General features: G+C 49.5%; 1 protein-coding gene and 1 long non-coding RNA gene across 4 annotated transcripts in view; one reads left to right on the top strand and one right to left on the bottom strand.

Moving 5' to 3' along the window:
• Notch3 (notch 3) overlaps positions 1-15139 on the top strand; it is a 46077-nt gene that overhangs the window by 20260 nt on the left and 10678 nt on the right. For 2 of the 3 annotated variants that reach the window (XM_017317293.1, XM_030249555.1), the window contains 12 exons: positions 46-230; positions 1803-1935; positions 2013-2270; positions 2351-2469; positions 2828-3393; positions 5088-5420; positions 6838-6992; positions 7284-7506; positions 8737-8821; positions 11090-11252; positions 12909-13249; positions 14288-14435. In XM_017317293.1, the coding sequence (XP_017172782.1) occupies positions 46-230; positions 1803-1935; positions 2013-2270; positions 2351-2469; positions 2828-3393; positions 5088-5420; positions 6838-6992; positions 7284-7506; positions 8737-8821; positions 11090-11252; positions 12909-13249; positions 14288-14435 (2709 nt within the window). The remainder of the gene's footprint in view (positions 1-45; positions 231-1802; positions 1936-2012; positions 2271-2350; positions 2470-2827; positions 3394-5087; positions 5421-6837; positions 6993-7283; positions 7507-8736; positions 8822-11089; positions 11253-12908; positions 13250-14287; positions 14436-15139) is intronic. The other variant, NM_008716.3, reaches the window with a different exon arrangement.
• On the bottom strand, positions 3702-6843 carry Gm41568. Its single transcript, XR_876749.3, has 2 exons — positions 6499-6843; positions 3702-5709 (listed from the first exon to the last, which is right to left on the bottom strand). It is a non-coding gene; the product is annotated as a predicted gene, 41568 (long non-coding RNA).

The following is a 15139-nucleotide window of genomic DNA, read 5'->3' as shown; positions in this document are numbered from 1 at the left end:
GTGGCATGGCCACCTCTGAGTCTGATGTCACCCTCTGCTTTTCAGGGGTGAGGTTGGAGCAGCTGTGTCAGGAAGGTGGAAAGTGCATAGACAAGGGCCGCTCCCACTACTGTGTGTGTCCAGAGGGCCGTACGGGTAGTCACTGTGAACACGAGGTGGATCCCTGCACGGCCCAGCCTTGCCAGCACGGGGGCACTTGCCGTGGTTACATGGGGGGCTATGTGTGTGAGGTAAGTGCGTCTCAGGGAGAGGGAAGAGAAGTCAGTCATGCTTGCCTGTGTTTCTGTGTCCTGGTGTGGGTCCTTCCCCTCCCCCGTCGGTGGGAGAGCAGGGATGTTTCATGTGTAGTAGGTAAGCACTCTGTATCACTCAGCTTCATCCAGAGTCAGCATGGCTGCTATAGAATTTTTTTATTTTATTTTATTTTTTTTTTTTTTTGGTTAGATTTTTGAGACATGGTCTCGTTATGAAGCTCTGGCTGTCCTGGAATTTGCTATGTAGTCCAAGCTGGCTTCCAAGTCACAGCAATCCTTCTGCCTCTGGCTCTATATGAGTGCTAGATAACAGTCATGCGCCATAATACTTGTCTGCGTGTCTTTTCTTTCCTCCTTTTCTTTATCTTTTCCTTTCCCTTCTTTCCTTCTCTTTCTTTCTTTCTTTCTTTCTTTCTTTCTTTCTTTCTTTCTTTCTTTCTTTCTTTCTTTCTTTCTTTCTATTTTGAGACAGAGTCTCACTATGTAGCTCTGGTGGGCTTAAACTATTAGAGATCTACCTACCTCAGCCTCGTGGGTGCTAGGATTAAAGGAATGAGCAACCAGGCCTGGCCTAGCAGTCCTTTTATGGGTATATGTCTGTGTGTGTGTGTGCACAGGAGTGTAAATGCAGAGGTCAGGGGCAGACATCAGGTGTCCCCTCTATCACTGTACTTTGTTCGCCTGCGGTTCTCTCACTGAACCTCAAGTTAGGCTGTAGATGGTGAGCCCCAGTGATCCTCCTGCCTCCCCCACCCCACACCTGGGTGACACACATAGAAGACCACACCTAGCTTTTTAAGTAGGTACTGAGGATTTGAACTCAAATCTTCACGTGTGTGCAGCAAGCGCTCTTACCCACTGAACCATCTCTGCAGCTCCTTAACCCTCATGCACTTGTGGATGGACTTGGGGCATGTGAGTTTCTGTCTCCAGTTCTGTGTCTCTCTCTGGGTATGAGTGACTTACCATTGTGTCTGGACATGTGGTCTGGGGTACCTGGGTATTTTTCCTGCGTGTTCTCATCAGCCTATCTCCCTCTGTACTGAGTGTGCTGGTGGCCTTCCCAGTCTCACCCTGACCAATAGCAACTTGAGGGAGGAGAGGATTTACTTCAGCTTACAGGTTACTGTCCATCATTGAGGGAGGCTGTGAAAGAAGCCCAAGGCAGGGAACCATCGTCCAGAACTGAAGCAGAGACCATAGAATTGTGTTGCTTTCCCGGAGCGGTCTGGGTCTTCCCACATCAATCAGCACTCAAGAAAATGCCCCCACAGACATGCTATAGGCCAATCTGAAGGAGGCAGTTTCTCAAGCAAGATTCCCTCTTCCCAGATAGGTCTAGGTTTGGTTCAAGTTCATGCACACACACAGATAACAAGTGTGGGCACAGTGTGTTTCCTTGTACTGGGTAAGTCTGCCCCCTACACTGGCTTTGTGTTGGATGTCTATGTGTGTCCTTTTGTGGTGAGATTCTGTGTGCTCACAGGTATGCCGAGGCACGTCTGTGTCCCTCGGGGCTGAGTGAATTCCTTTCTTGCCTCAATACAGTGTCCAGCTGGCTATGCTGGTGACAGTTGTGAGGATAATATAGATGAGTGTGCTTCCCAGCCCTGCCAGAACGGAGGCTCCTGTATCGATCTTGTGGCCCGCTATCTCTGTTCCTGTCCCCCTGGCACACTGGGTATGTTAAGGCCAGGGTTGGGGGCAGGATAAGAGGATGAGTTTCTAGCCTCCACTGACCATGCTCCTATACCCTAGGAGTTCTCTGTGAGATCAATGAGGACGACTGTGACCTAGGCCCATCCTTGGACTCAGGCGTTCAGTGCCTACACAATGGCACCTGTGTGGACCTGGTGGGTGGCTTCCGCTGTAACTGTCCCCCAGGATACACAGGTCTGCACTGTGAGGCAGACATCAATGAGTGTCGCCCGGGTGCCTGCCATGCAGCGCATACTCGGGACTGCCTACAAGATCCAGGTGGGCATTTCCGCTGCGTCTGCCATCCTGGCTTCACAGGTAAGAATGGCAGAGAGCCTGGCCAGAAACCTGATGTGGTTCTGCTTCTGTAGTTGATCCTCCTGCATCTGTTTGTTCAGGGCCTCGCTGTCAGATTGCTCTGTCCCCCTGTGAGTCCCAGCCATGTCAGCATGGAGGCCAGTGCCGTCACAGCCTAGGCCGTGGAGGTGGGCTGACCTTCACCTGTCACTGTGTCCCGGTAGGTGTGATTGGTAGGGGTTGGAACCCTTGGGGAAAGAAAAGGCCTGTGGCTTTAGGGAAGCATAGGTCTATACGGGAAAAGTAGAAGGAAAGGAGGTTCTGAAATTATGAAATTATGAAATTATGGTTTGGAGTGTAACTTAGTGAAATTGTGACTTGGCTTTGTTGCCTCCTGGGGAGGTATGGCTTATCTTCAAAATGAGGTCAGTAGAGGAAAGGTTGCTGGAATTGGAGGGGTGGGGGTGGGGTGTCAGCATTTCTCAAGTCTTGACCTCCATTCTTTTCTCTCTTTTCCACTCTCCTGTTTCTTCTCACTACCAATTTTTTCTCTTTCTGTCTCCTCACTTCACCATTAGCCATTCTGGGGTCTGCGTTGTGAGCGGGTGGCACGCTCTTGCCGAGAGCTGCAGTGCCCAGTGGGTATCCCATGCCAGCAGACAGCCCGTGGACCACGCTGCGCTTGTCCTCCGGGGCTGTCCGGGCCCTCCTGCCGGGTTTCTAGGGCGTCACCCTCAGGAGCTACTAACGCCAGCTGCGCCTCTGCCCCTTGTCTGCATGGGGGCTCATGCCTACCTGTACAGAGTGTCCCTTTCTTCCGCTGTGTGTGCGCTCCGGGCTGGGGCGGCCCGCGTTGTGAGACCCCTTCCGCAGCCCCTGAGGTCCCCGAGGAGCCACGGTGCCCGCGAGCGGCTTGCCAGGCCAAGCGAGGGGACCAGAACTGCGATCGTGAGTGCAACACCCCAGGCTGTGGCTGGGATGGCGGTGACTGCTCACTGAACGTGGACGACCCCTGGAGGCAGTGTGAGGCACTGCAGTGCTGGCGTCTCTTCAACAACAGCCGGTGTGACCCGGCCTGCAGCTCTCCAGCCTGCCTCTATGACAACTTTGACTGCTACTCTGGTGGCCGCGACCGCACCTGCAAGTGAGCCCCCTGACTCTGTCCTTCTGTCTATCTATATGTTGCACTGTCAGTGAGCCACATCTGTCCCAGTTTGTCTGTCAGTCTGTTTTTGGCTCGTCTGATGGGCTGTCCCTTCCAGCTGCTACCACCAGGGCACTGGTGGTTTCATCCGCCTGTTTCCACCCATGTGCCTCATCTCTGCCTATTTATATTTTTACCTATATATCTTGCCCATTTGCTTCTGTCTGCCTGCAGTTACACATCCCATCTGTCCACACTTAGGACTTGTTCATTTGTCTTTCTTAAAATTTTAAAAATTAAACTGGGTCTAGTTGCTCACACATTTTAATGCCAGCATTTCAGAGGCATAGACAGCAGGTCTCTGTAGGGATTCAAGGCCAGCATGATCTACATAGTGAGTTCTAGGCCAGCCAAGGCCACACAGTGATACCCTGTCTCAAAACAAAAACAAACAAACAAACAAACAAAGCAAAACAGGAGCCCACAGCAGGTGCTCATTCAAGAGCATACAATAGTGATACTGGTTGAGCATCCCAAATCCCAAACCTGAATCCCTGAGCCATGTGGGGCATGGGCATGATGCCACAGTGGAAAATTCCATCCTTTGCCCCAATGATAAGTTACAGTCAAAATTCAGACACAGGTTGGTCTGTAGTGGCAGAGCACCTTCCTAGATGGCATGTGGCCCTTGGTTCAATCCCCGCCCAGCATGGAAATAAAACAACCACCAAAGGCAGGCACACTAAAAATATATAGTTACTTTTGGGTATGTGTATTTTTGTCTTTAGACTTGGGCCTCATCCCAGAGGTGCCTTATATAAATTATGTATAGAGGGCTGGGGATGTAGCTCACTTGATGGAATGCTTGCCTAACATCCACAGAGCCAGGCTTGGGTCCCCAGCACCACCTAAACTGTGAGAGGTGCTGTGTGCTTGTAATCTTGGCTCTCAGCAGGTGGATCAGGAGGATAATAAGTTCAAGATCACCCTCAGCAACATAGTTTTGTTTTCTTTGTTAAAAATAAGGCTTCAGCCAGGTGTGGTGGCGCATGCCTTTAATTCCAGCACTTGGGAGGCAGAAGCAAGTGGATATCTGAGTTCAAAGCCAGCCTGGTCTACAAAGTGAGTTCCAGGACAGCCAGAGCTACACAGAGAAACCCTGTCTCGAAAAACCAAAATAAATAAATAAAATAAATAAATAAATAAATAATAAAAATAAAAATAGGGCCTCACAATTCCTGGCTGGAATTGGCTGTGTAAATCAGGCTGGCCCTGAACACACAGAGATATCCTTGTCTCTGCCTCTGGAGTACTGGAATTAAAGGTATATGCCAGCCTGTCTGACTAACATAGGGAGTTTGAGGCCAGCTTGAGATACATGAGATCTTATCTTAAAATATTTATAGAAAGATATCTCATTGCATTTATTTGCATATATAATATTTAAGCATATGTGTAAATATTCTAAAACTATAATTTGAACTCTGAAATAGTTTTAGTCCCAATTATTTCAAATTAGGAACACAGAACTTGTGCTTATGCAGCCAACGACTGCATTTGCAGAAAGCATATGCAAGAACATTTCCCACCACCACCATCCCCAACCCCATACCAGCACTGTCCACTACTGCTATTCTCTGTGTGTGCATTTAGGTGACCCGAAGAATCTCTGAGTTTGTGTTCTCTGTCCCCAGCCCTGTTTATGAGAAGTACTGCGCCGACCACTTTGCAGATGGCCGTTGTGACCAGGGCTGCAACACTGAGGAATGCGGCTGGGATGGGCTGGACTGTGCCAGCGAGGTCCCGGCCCTTTTGGCCCGAGGGGTTCTGGTCCTCACAGTTCTTCTGCCTCCTGAAGAGTTGCTGCGCTCCAGTGCCGACTTTCTGCAGCGACTCAGCGCTATTCTGCGCACCTCACTGCGCTTCCGCTTGGACGCACGTGGCCAGGCCATGGTCTTCCCCTATCACCGGCCAAGCCCTGGCTCTGAATCCCGGGTCCGTCGTGAGCTGGGTCCTGAGGTGATCGGGTGAGTGACTGTGGCTCAGGGCTGGGTACAGCGGTTAGGGCACCCGTGGTCCAGACCGTCTGTTTCACGCTTCTTAGTTGAGAGCTCTCTTGGCAAGGCGTCTTCCACAGGTTTTTCCGTGTCTGTCGGGTTGACATCTTTGCTATGGGGGGGGGGGGGGTTCATCCTCTGTACACTACAGGGAGCCTCGCTGCAGCGCTGAGATTTTACTCTTCAAATGCAGGTGACAGCACCTTCTTGTGTGCATGATGTGTGTGTGTAGGTCCCCAAGTGCCATGACGACGCATGCCTGTAGAGGTTAGAGGACAACAGTGTGAAGTCAGTTCTCTCTTCTCATCAGGATGTCAGGCTTGCATGATGAGCATGTTGCCTGTGAGCCATTTCGCTGGCTTGTTTGTTGTTTTCTTCTCGTTGTTTGCTTTGTTTGTGTTTTATAGGCACTAACCTGAAATTCAATCTGTAGCCCAGGTTGGCTTTGAACTCATGGTTCTCCTACTCAGCCCTTCCAAGTACTAGGATTGCAGGCATACAATATCGCCCCCGACACTCACTCTCTTTCCTCCCCACTCTCTTCATTCCCCTTTCCCCTCATCTCACAAAAGTTGTAGAACTTGCTCACTGGTGACCTGGTAGGGGGAACCTGAAGTGGGAGAGGCATTTTTTTGAGGGTGGACCAGGGCCTGAAGATTGGGCCCTGACAAGGAAAGGAGAGCTGAACTTTAGAGATGCTGTGGTTTGTGGGTTCTGATTGGATGCAGGCAGAAGTCAAGTAGATGGGTGAGGTGACACATGGCCCCTTTCTTGGCTAAAGTGGCTTAGTGATGAGGACATAGGGCTAAGCAGGGGCCACCTTGGAACTTGCTATTCTTAGGGGGTCTTGAGGTATGGGGAGGAACCCCAGGAGATGACTGAGGGCTGAAGATGCATACAAGACAACTGGGTATTGGAGGCCATTGGAGGGAAAGAAGGGAGAATCAAGGAAGCAGGAGAGAAGGAAATGAAGAAGGAATCTAAGGACTCTCAGAGACCTAAGAATTGGGGGACAGTAGAGGACGTGGCTCAGTGGTAGAGAACCTACCTTGTATATTCAAGGCCCCAAGTTCATCTCCAATACCACAAAGAAGGATAAAGGAGAAAAAGCAAGCTTTTAGAGAAACTGACATGGTACACTGTCCCAGCAAAGGGCGACACCAACAGACTCTACCAGGGCGAATGAAGACATTATTGAATTCACAGCTTTGAGACACTGTGACCAATAAGATCTGTTGGGAGAGACAGTGGAGTTGGATGCCAGCTGAGAGCTGGGTGGGTGGTAGAGACATGGAGAGTGGAGACGGATGTGGCTCTCTGAGGTCGGGTGTCTAGGATGCTGTAGACAAGTGTTGAGCCTTTGGGTCCCTCTGCTCTGTTCCCACAGCTCTGTGGTGATGCTGGAGATTGACAACCGGCTCTGTCTGCAGTCAGCTGAGAATGACCACTGCTTCCCTGATGCCCAGAGTGCTGCTGACTACCTGGGAGCCTTGTCAGCAGTGGAGCGACTTGATTTCCCATACCCACTTCGGGATGTGCGAGGTGAGCTGGGAAGAAGAGAGGGTAGTACATTAGAGCGTGTAGCCCCAGAGATGGTTGAATCCTATAGTATGGTTGAAGCCCTGTGAGTAAAGCCCCATCTTCTGGCTGAAGCTGTCCCATAGCTAAGCCAACCCCATGGGTAAGAGCCACTTAAAATTGAAACCTTACTTGTAGTCCTGCTCCACGGCTACAGCCCTGCTTATAGCTGAGTATCGCCCATGGCTGAAATCTGCTCACTCGTTCCTGCCCTGATACTTGGCTGAAGGCTCATCTGCTGCTTCCATCCTACAGGAGAGCCGCTGGAGGCCCCAGAGCAGAGCGTGCCACTGCTGCCACTGCTGGTGGCAGGGGCTGTCTTTCTACTCATCATCTTCATCCTGGGTGTCATGGTTGCCAGGCGAAAGCGAGAACACAGCACCCTCTGGTTCCCTGAGGGTTTTGCATTACACAAGGACATAGCTGCTGGCCACAAGGGCCGGAGGGAGCCTGTGGGACAAGATGCACTGGGAATGAAGTAAGAACCTCACATGCTCTACATCCCCAACTGTGGGTCCCTTGTAAGCTCTAGACCATACTCACCTCGGTCATATTCCAACCTCTGACCCCAGCCTAACCTTAACTACAGACTCCATCTGGGCCTTCAGTGTTAATCCTCTTGACCTATGACCCCATGATCCCTGAGGATTGCCCCAACCCCTATCCCTTGACGTGATTTTCTATTTCTATACATTTCCTGACTCATATCTTTCCCTGACGCCATCCTGAACTAACCTCACAAAATTCATTCTTATGACTGCTAACCTCAAGACTTTTGTCATTTCAACCTGTCCCTGACCACGACTGTATCCTTGATGACTCCTGAATCATCTCTGGCTTCAACCCACCTGTACCTTTGACCTCACCTCAGACCCCTGTTTCTACCCAATCCTGTGTTAATTCCCTTGTGATCCTCAATCCCAAGCCTTCAACTTGACTTATTCCTCAACACCAATAGCCATATTCTGACCTTAACCCTTCCCTATGACACCATAACTCCTGACTCCTCATCCTGATGTTTCAAGCCTGGCTATCCCGTTTGTCACAAGAGAGTAACTCCTCTTCCATGAGCTTTGATAACTCCTTTATCAAAGTTATGAGAGGAAACTTCCTTTGCCCCTGCAGTTTGTCTCATCTATCCTCATGCATCCATGTTCCATTGTGTGTGCCACTCTTGACTCTGAGTTCACCTTATGAGTCTGGCCACCTCAGATGTGAGGTGTGGAGCAGGTATAAAGACCGTTGTTTGGATCCCTAGAACCTGTATAAATGCCATAAAATCCTTAAGTGCTCAGTGGGCCCGGCAGCCTGACTTGGAAGATGGAGTCCTGGTCCCTAGAGCAAGCTGACTAGTGAGTCTAGTCATATCCGTGAGCTCTTGGTTTGATTGAGGGACCCTTCCTCGATGACCAAGACTGAGGAGAGATTCCTCTTTATCAACCTCAGACCTGTGCACCCAAAACACACACCTGCACTCACAGATGGAAAGAGAAAACATTTTGATTGCCACCTGACATGCTTCCTGCAACTTCATCTCTATCCTCCTATCCATCATTGGAATCTTTGTCAACGACCCAGGACCCCTCCTCAGTTCCTGACCCCTTACCTACCTCTATGACCTCTGCCTGAACCAAACCCTAAACCCTCTTCCCAGGCCAGAGTTCTCTAGTGTACTTTCTCACGTCTTTTTCTTCTTGTTTTCCCCAAGGAACATGGCCAAGGGTGAGAGTCTGATGGGGGAGGTGGTCACAGACTTGAATGACTCAGAATGTCCAGAGGCCAAGAGACTGAAGGTATTAACCTGCTTCTCTGACTCTTTCCTTCAGGGTTCCAAGTTGGGATCCCCTAACAGCTGGAGAGCCCAGGGAAGTCTCTCTTCTCCCGATTGCCTCAGCCCCAGACAATTTCCACATCTGTGTGGACCTCACTTTTCCCTTAATGTGATTCTGTTGCTGTGTTGGGAGGAACAGAGATTTACCATGGGTTCCCTGGGTGGGTGGGGCTTCCCCTTCTTCATATGGTTCCTCCTCACACAGGTTCCTGCTCCCAGGTCTGCCTAGGGTCACCCTAGAGCAGCAGCTCTTAACCTGTGGGTTGTGAACCTATTTGGGCTGCGCTCTTCAGTTTCAGATGGCTCAGTCGGTAAAGAAAGAAAAGAAAGCCAGGCGTCTTGTGGTACACAGGTAGTCCCAGTGAACAACCTTTCCACAGAGGTTACCTAAGACCATTGAAAAACACAGGTTTTTACATTATGATTCATAATAGTAGCAAAATTACAGTTATGAAGTAGCAGTGAAAATAATTTTATGGCTGGGGGGTCATCACAACATGAGGAACTATATTAAAGGGTGGCAGCATTAAGAAGAGTGAGAACCAATGCCCTAGAGGGAACACCCTAGTCCACAGAGTGATTGTTTTCTGTTCCTTGTCTAGCATCCCCAGCCTGAAAGTGTCCCCAGCTGCTCTAGGGTTCCATCTATCTTTAGGAACCACACCCATTTATTTGGGCTGTGCTCTTCAGTTTCAGATGGCTCAGTCGCTAAAGAAAAAAAAAAAAAAAGAAAGCCAGGCGCTTGTGGTACACAGGTAGTCCCAGTGCTGGTGAGGTGGCAAGAGCAAACTCCTGGCTGGTTAACTAGCCTAGCCTTCTTGGCAAGTTCTTAGAAGAACCCTGTCTCATAAAGGAAGATGGATCGTGCCAGAGAGTGGTGGCACACACCTTTAACCCCAGCACTCGGGAGGCAGAGGCAGGTGTTTCTCTGAGTTTGAGGCCAGCCTGGTCTACAAAGTGAGTTCCAGTACAACCAGGGCTACACAGAGAAACCCTGTCTCAAAAAATGACACAATAACAACAGTAACAAAAAGAGGGACAGTGCTACAGAGCAATGACATAGGAGGCGGTTCTTTGGCTTCCATACACACAGACACACTCGTGTGCACACACACACAAGCTTGCACACTCATGCAACCTGAGGGCTGGGTAATGTATGAAGGAAAGGTCTTTCTGCCTCAGCTTCTCCAGTAGCTGGGACTGCAGGTTTGAGTCACAACATCCAGCCTCCATATTTCTTTTACCAGGGATCTGAAGTATCCAGGGTTGGAGGACTACATTTAATTTTTTAAAATTTCAAATATTTTGCTCTTTTTATTTATTTATATTTATTTTTAAAAATTGGAGACTAGAGAGATGACTCAACAGTTAAATGCTGGCTGCTCTTCCAGAGGACCTGTGTTTGATTCCCAGTACCCACACAGTGGCTTACAAATGTCTGTAACTTCAGTTCCTATAGATGTTTGACGTCTTCTGGTCTCCCACCAGGCATGCATGACAGGAGTGTGCCACCGTGACAGCTGTAGTTTGTTAATTTAAAAATTTGCATTCACTTATTATTTATTTATTTTGTGTGTGGGCCGTGTGAGCTACATTATGGGGGAGGGAGGTCAGAGAACAACTGTGGGCGTTATTCTCTTTCCACTGTGTGAATTCCAGAGATCAAACTCAGGTCATTGGGCTTGGTGACAAGTTATCTCTTGTTTTGATAATTTAAATAAAAATATCCTTTTTCTTTTAAAAAAATATTAATTTGTTTTTTTTTTTGAGACAGGATTTCTCTGTGTAGCCTTGGCTGCCCAGGAACTCACTCTGTAGACCAAGCTGGCCTCGAACTCAGAAATCCGCCTGCCTCTGCCTCCCAAGTGCTGGGATTAAAGGCGTGCGCCACCACCACCCGGCTTAGATCTACCTATTTCTGTCTCTTGAGTCCTGGGATTAAAGATGTCCCCCACTGCCACCCAGCTAAATATTTATTTTTGTGTATATGTGTACACATTGGTGTGTGTGCCATGGCAATGTGTGGAGAAGCACATTTAATCTGCAAGTACGTTTACCTGCTGAGCACTCTCCCCAACTCTGTTTTATTTTTTTGAGACAGCAGGTTGCTTTTGGTCTCCTACACCTGATACAGCTTTATCAGCAGCACTGGTGGGAATGCCCACCCTTTTTTGTTACTGCCTTTCCCACAGCAAATGAGAGGTGAGCGCCTGTATCTGTGTCCCTCCAGGTAGAGGAGCCGGGCATGGGTGCAGAGGAGCCTGAGGACTGTCGCCAGTGGACCCAACACCACCTGGTTGCTGCTGATATCCGTGTGGCACCAGCCACAGCGCTGACTCCTCCTCAGGGAGATGCAGATGCAGACGGAGTGGATGTCAACGTCCGAGGGCCTGGTGAGTGCCCTCCCAAAGAGGCCCTCATTGGTCCTACCTGCTGGATCCCATGCAGGGGTTCTGGGAGCGTCTGGGCCTCTGGGCCTCTGGGCCTCTGGGCCTCTGGGCCTGCTGCGTGTGTTGTATTCTAAGTGATTGGAACGCCATGCAAGGTGAAGCAGAAGGTGGGCTGGCTGCAACTGAGAACCCTGAGGCTGTGTGGACCCTGGACTCTTTCTTTTATGAGATTAAAATTTCCTTCTTTTCTTTTCTTTTCTTTTCTTTTCTTTTCTTTTCTTTATTTTTCTTTTCTTTTTTTCTTTATTTTTTTCTTTTTTTGTTTTTCTTTTTTTAGATTTATTTATTATTATATCTAAGTACACTGTTGCTCTCCTCAGACACACCAGAAGAGGGTGTCAGATCTCATTATGAGTGGTTGTGAGCCACCATGTGGTTGCTGGGATTTGAACTCAGGACCTTCAGAAGAGCAGTCAGTGCCCTTACCAGCTGAGCCATCTCACCAGCCCTCTCTTTTTGTTTTTCAAGACAGGGTTCTCTGTGTAGCCCTGGCTGTCCTGGAACTCACTCTGTAAACCAAGCTGGCCTCTGAACTCTGAGATCCACCTGCCTCTGCCTCTTGAGTGCTGGGGTTGAAGGTGTTTGCTCCCCCAACCCCAGCTCTTTCTTCCTGTGTAGCCCTGGCTGTCCTGGAACTTACTCTGTAGACCAGGCTGGCTCCAAACCCATAGAGCTCCACTTACCTCATCCTCCCGAGTACTGGGATTAAAGGCTTGTTCCAGCACCACCACTGCCTGGCTCTTGCTCTTGCTCTTTCTCTCTTTCTCTCTTTCTCTCTTTCTCTCTTTCTCTCTTTCTTTCTCTTTCTCTTTCTTTCCCTTTCTTTCTCTCTCTCTCTCTCTTTCTCCTTCTTCTTCCTCCTCCTCTGCCTCCTCTTCCTCTTCCCTCTCCTCTTCTTCCTCTTCCTCTTCCTCCTCCTCTTTCTTGTTATACTTTTATATAAGATTTCACTATATAGCTCTGGCTATCCTGGAACTCATAATGTAGATCAAGTTGTTGTGAAGTCACAGAGATCCTCCTGCCTCTGTCCCCCAAGTGCTGGAATTAAATGTGTATGCCATCATATCCAGCTGGGATTTATTTAAAAATCACACTTATTTGTGTGTATTCGTGTACTCGGAAGTCAGAGGACACCTTACTGGAGTTGATTATCTCCTATCTCGGTCCAAGAGATCTCATTCACGCTGTCCAGTTTCTCTGTAGCTTCTCTATCCATCAAGCTCCTGGATGTTCAATCCCTCCTTACCCCTCTAGCCCCCTTAGCTTCAGCCATACAGCTTGTCAGGAGAGTCTCGGATTAGTTCTGACAGGGTGAACTAGAACCACGTACTTATTCCTGGGCCAATGAATGTGGCTAGGGCCTATAATATGCAGATAAGCCAGTCCCCATCTGGTCTAAGTAGGGCTTGCTATTAGGGAATTCGTGAGGAGAACTAGGGAAAAGGTGGTTCCCTTCCCCTTTATTCCAAGTGCTCGGCTTCCTGGAATCGCTTTTGCGGTCCATCATGTAATCTTCGTGGGGTGGCTTTGCAGTTGGGAGAATTTACCTCTGTCTGTGGCGCTGTGTGTCACAGTGCCCCTGACATTTGCCCCAGGAAGACCCCTATGCCTGTGACACACTACTGGTTCCTGCAGATGGCTTCACCCCACTTATGCTGGCCTCCTTCTGTGGGGGAGCCCTGGAGCCGATGCCAGCTGAGGAGGATGAGGCGGATGACACATCAGCCAGCATTATCTCAGATCTGATCTGTCAAGGGGCCCAGCTCGGGGCACGGACTGACCGCACTGGCGAGACCGCCCTGCATTTGGCTGCCCGCTATGCTAGAGCGGATGCAGCCAAGCGTCTCCTGGATGCTGGGGCGGACACCAACGCCCAGGATCATTCGGGCCGCACCCCCCTGCACACCGCAGTGACAGCTGATGCCCAGGGTGTCTTCCAGGTGAGACAGGCCTGTCTCTTCAGACTGCAGAGCTGCTGGGAGGGGATCAGACACACCTAGATTGGAGCCCCGGTCTGTCTTGCAAGGCTTTTGTCATTTGGAAATAGGAATAGGTAGTATCTCACCTAGATTTCCCGCCGGCCCCCCCCCCCCCCCCCCAGGACAGGGTTTCTGTATAGTCCTGGCTGTGCTAGAACTCACTCCAATAAACCAGGCTGGCCTCGAACTCAGAAAGATCCACTTGCCTCTGCCTCTGGAGTGCTAGGATTAAAGGCATGCACCACTAACACTGGATAGAATTTTTTTCTTTTTTAATTTTATTAATATATGTAAGTACACTGTAGCTGTCTTCAGACACTCCAGAAGAGGGAGTCAGAACTTGTTGCAGATGGTTGTAAGCCACCATGTGGTTGCTGGGATTTGAACTCTGGACCTTCGGAAGAGCAGTCGGGTGCTCTTACCCACTGAGCCATCTCACCAGCCCTGGATAGAATTTTTTAAAAAGTATCATTAAAATTACATTTATTTGGTGTGTGTGTGTATGTTATGCTGATTGGTTTGTGTTTGTTTGTGTGGCATATGTGTACCTGGGTATGTACATTGCCCAGCTTGCTGAAGCTAGAGGAGGCTGTTGATTGTTCTGCTCTATCGTGCTCCACCCAATCTTTTGAGACAGAGCCCATCAGCGAGCCTGGAGTTGAGCTGGTGTCCAGAAAGCTCTCTTGATCCTCTTGTCTTCTTCCCCACAGCCCTGGGGCACACATGACCAAGACTGGCTTTTTAGGTGGACTTTGGGCTCTGACGTCAGGTGCTTGTCCCCTGAGCCATCTCCCTGTCCTTCCATATCATACTGTTACTTAAATCCATTTTGAATGAGCATATTTTTTGATTTATAATGTGCTTAGCAGGAATAGCACCTCATTTTAAGTCAGGAGATATCTGTAGCTCCTGGGTTCCAAAGCTGTGGCATTTGGGGTTCAGGGTGTGGTATACTCCTCCCTTGGCATAATGTCCTGCCATGGCTTTTGTCGTCGTTAGATTCTCATCAGGAACCGCTCCACTGACCTGGATGCCCGAATGGCAGATGGCTCTACTGCACTGATCCTGGCAGCCCGCCTGGCAGTGGAGGGCATGGTGGAAGAGCTCATCGCCAGCCATGCCGATGTCAATGCAGTGGATGAGCTTGGTAAGTGCTGCGGAGGGGATGGGGAGGGGCTGTGGTGCCACTGCCCTCTTAATGTGAAGTCACACCTACGTTGACAGCAAGGTGTGCACGCCAGGGCTCCCAAACGGATGGAACAGGACCCACAGAGTGTTCTGGTTCAGAAAAGATGTAGACTCCCTTCTCCTCCCCTCCCTTCCCTTTTTCTTCCACTCCCTTCCTTTCCCCTCCCCCATCTCCTAGACCCCATCCCCCACTTTCACATTATGATACTCCTCTTCCTCCCCTTCCTCCCGGGCTTCCTTCTAGAGTCCAAATCGTTGATCAAACCCAAAGTGCTTGTCTTTGAGTCTGACTTATTTCACTTACTGTGATGATCTCCAGTTCTATTCATTTCTTGAAGATTGTTTAATTTGGCTCCCCCGACTTTTGAGACAGGGTCTCATGCAAGCTAGGCTCGCCTCCAACTTACTGTGTAGTCAACGACCTTGAAATCTGGACCCTCCTGCCTCTGTTTCCCAAGTTAGGCATTCGTCATCACATCCAGCCCAATTTCTTTCTTTGTTTTGGTTGAGTAGCATTCTGTTGTATGCAGTGTGGGTGGGCACCTAGGCTGAGCAACTCCATTGTATGCAGTGTGGGTGGGCACTTAGGCTGACTCCATAGTGTACCGGCTTCGAATAGCAATGTGGATGCCACAGTTCGCATGGGCATGCAGACATCTCTTA

Source organism: Mus musculus, chromosome 17, assembly GCF_000001635.26.
Source record: "Mus musculus strain C57BL/6J chromosome 17, GRCm38.p6 C57BL/6J".
NCBI lineage: Eukaryota > Metazoa > Chordata > Mammalia > Rodentia > Muridae > Mus > Mus musculus.
This window is presented reverse-complemented; position numbering and strand designations above follow the sequence as displayed.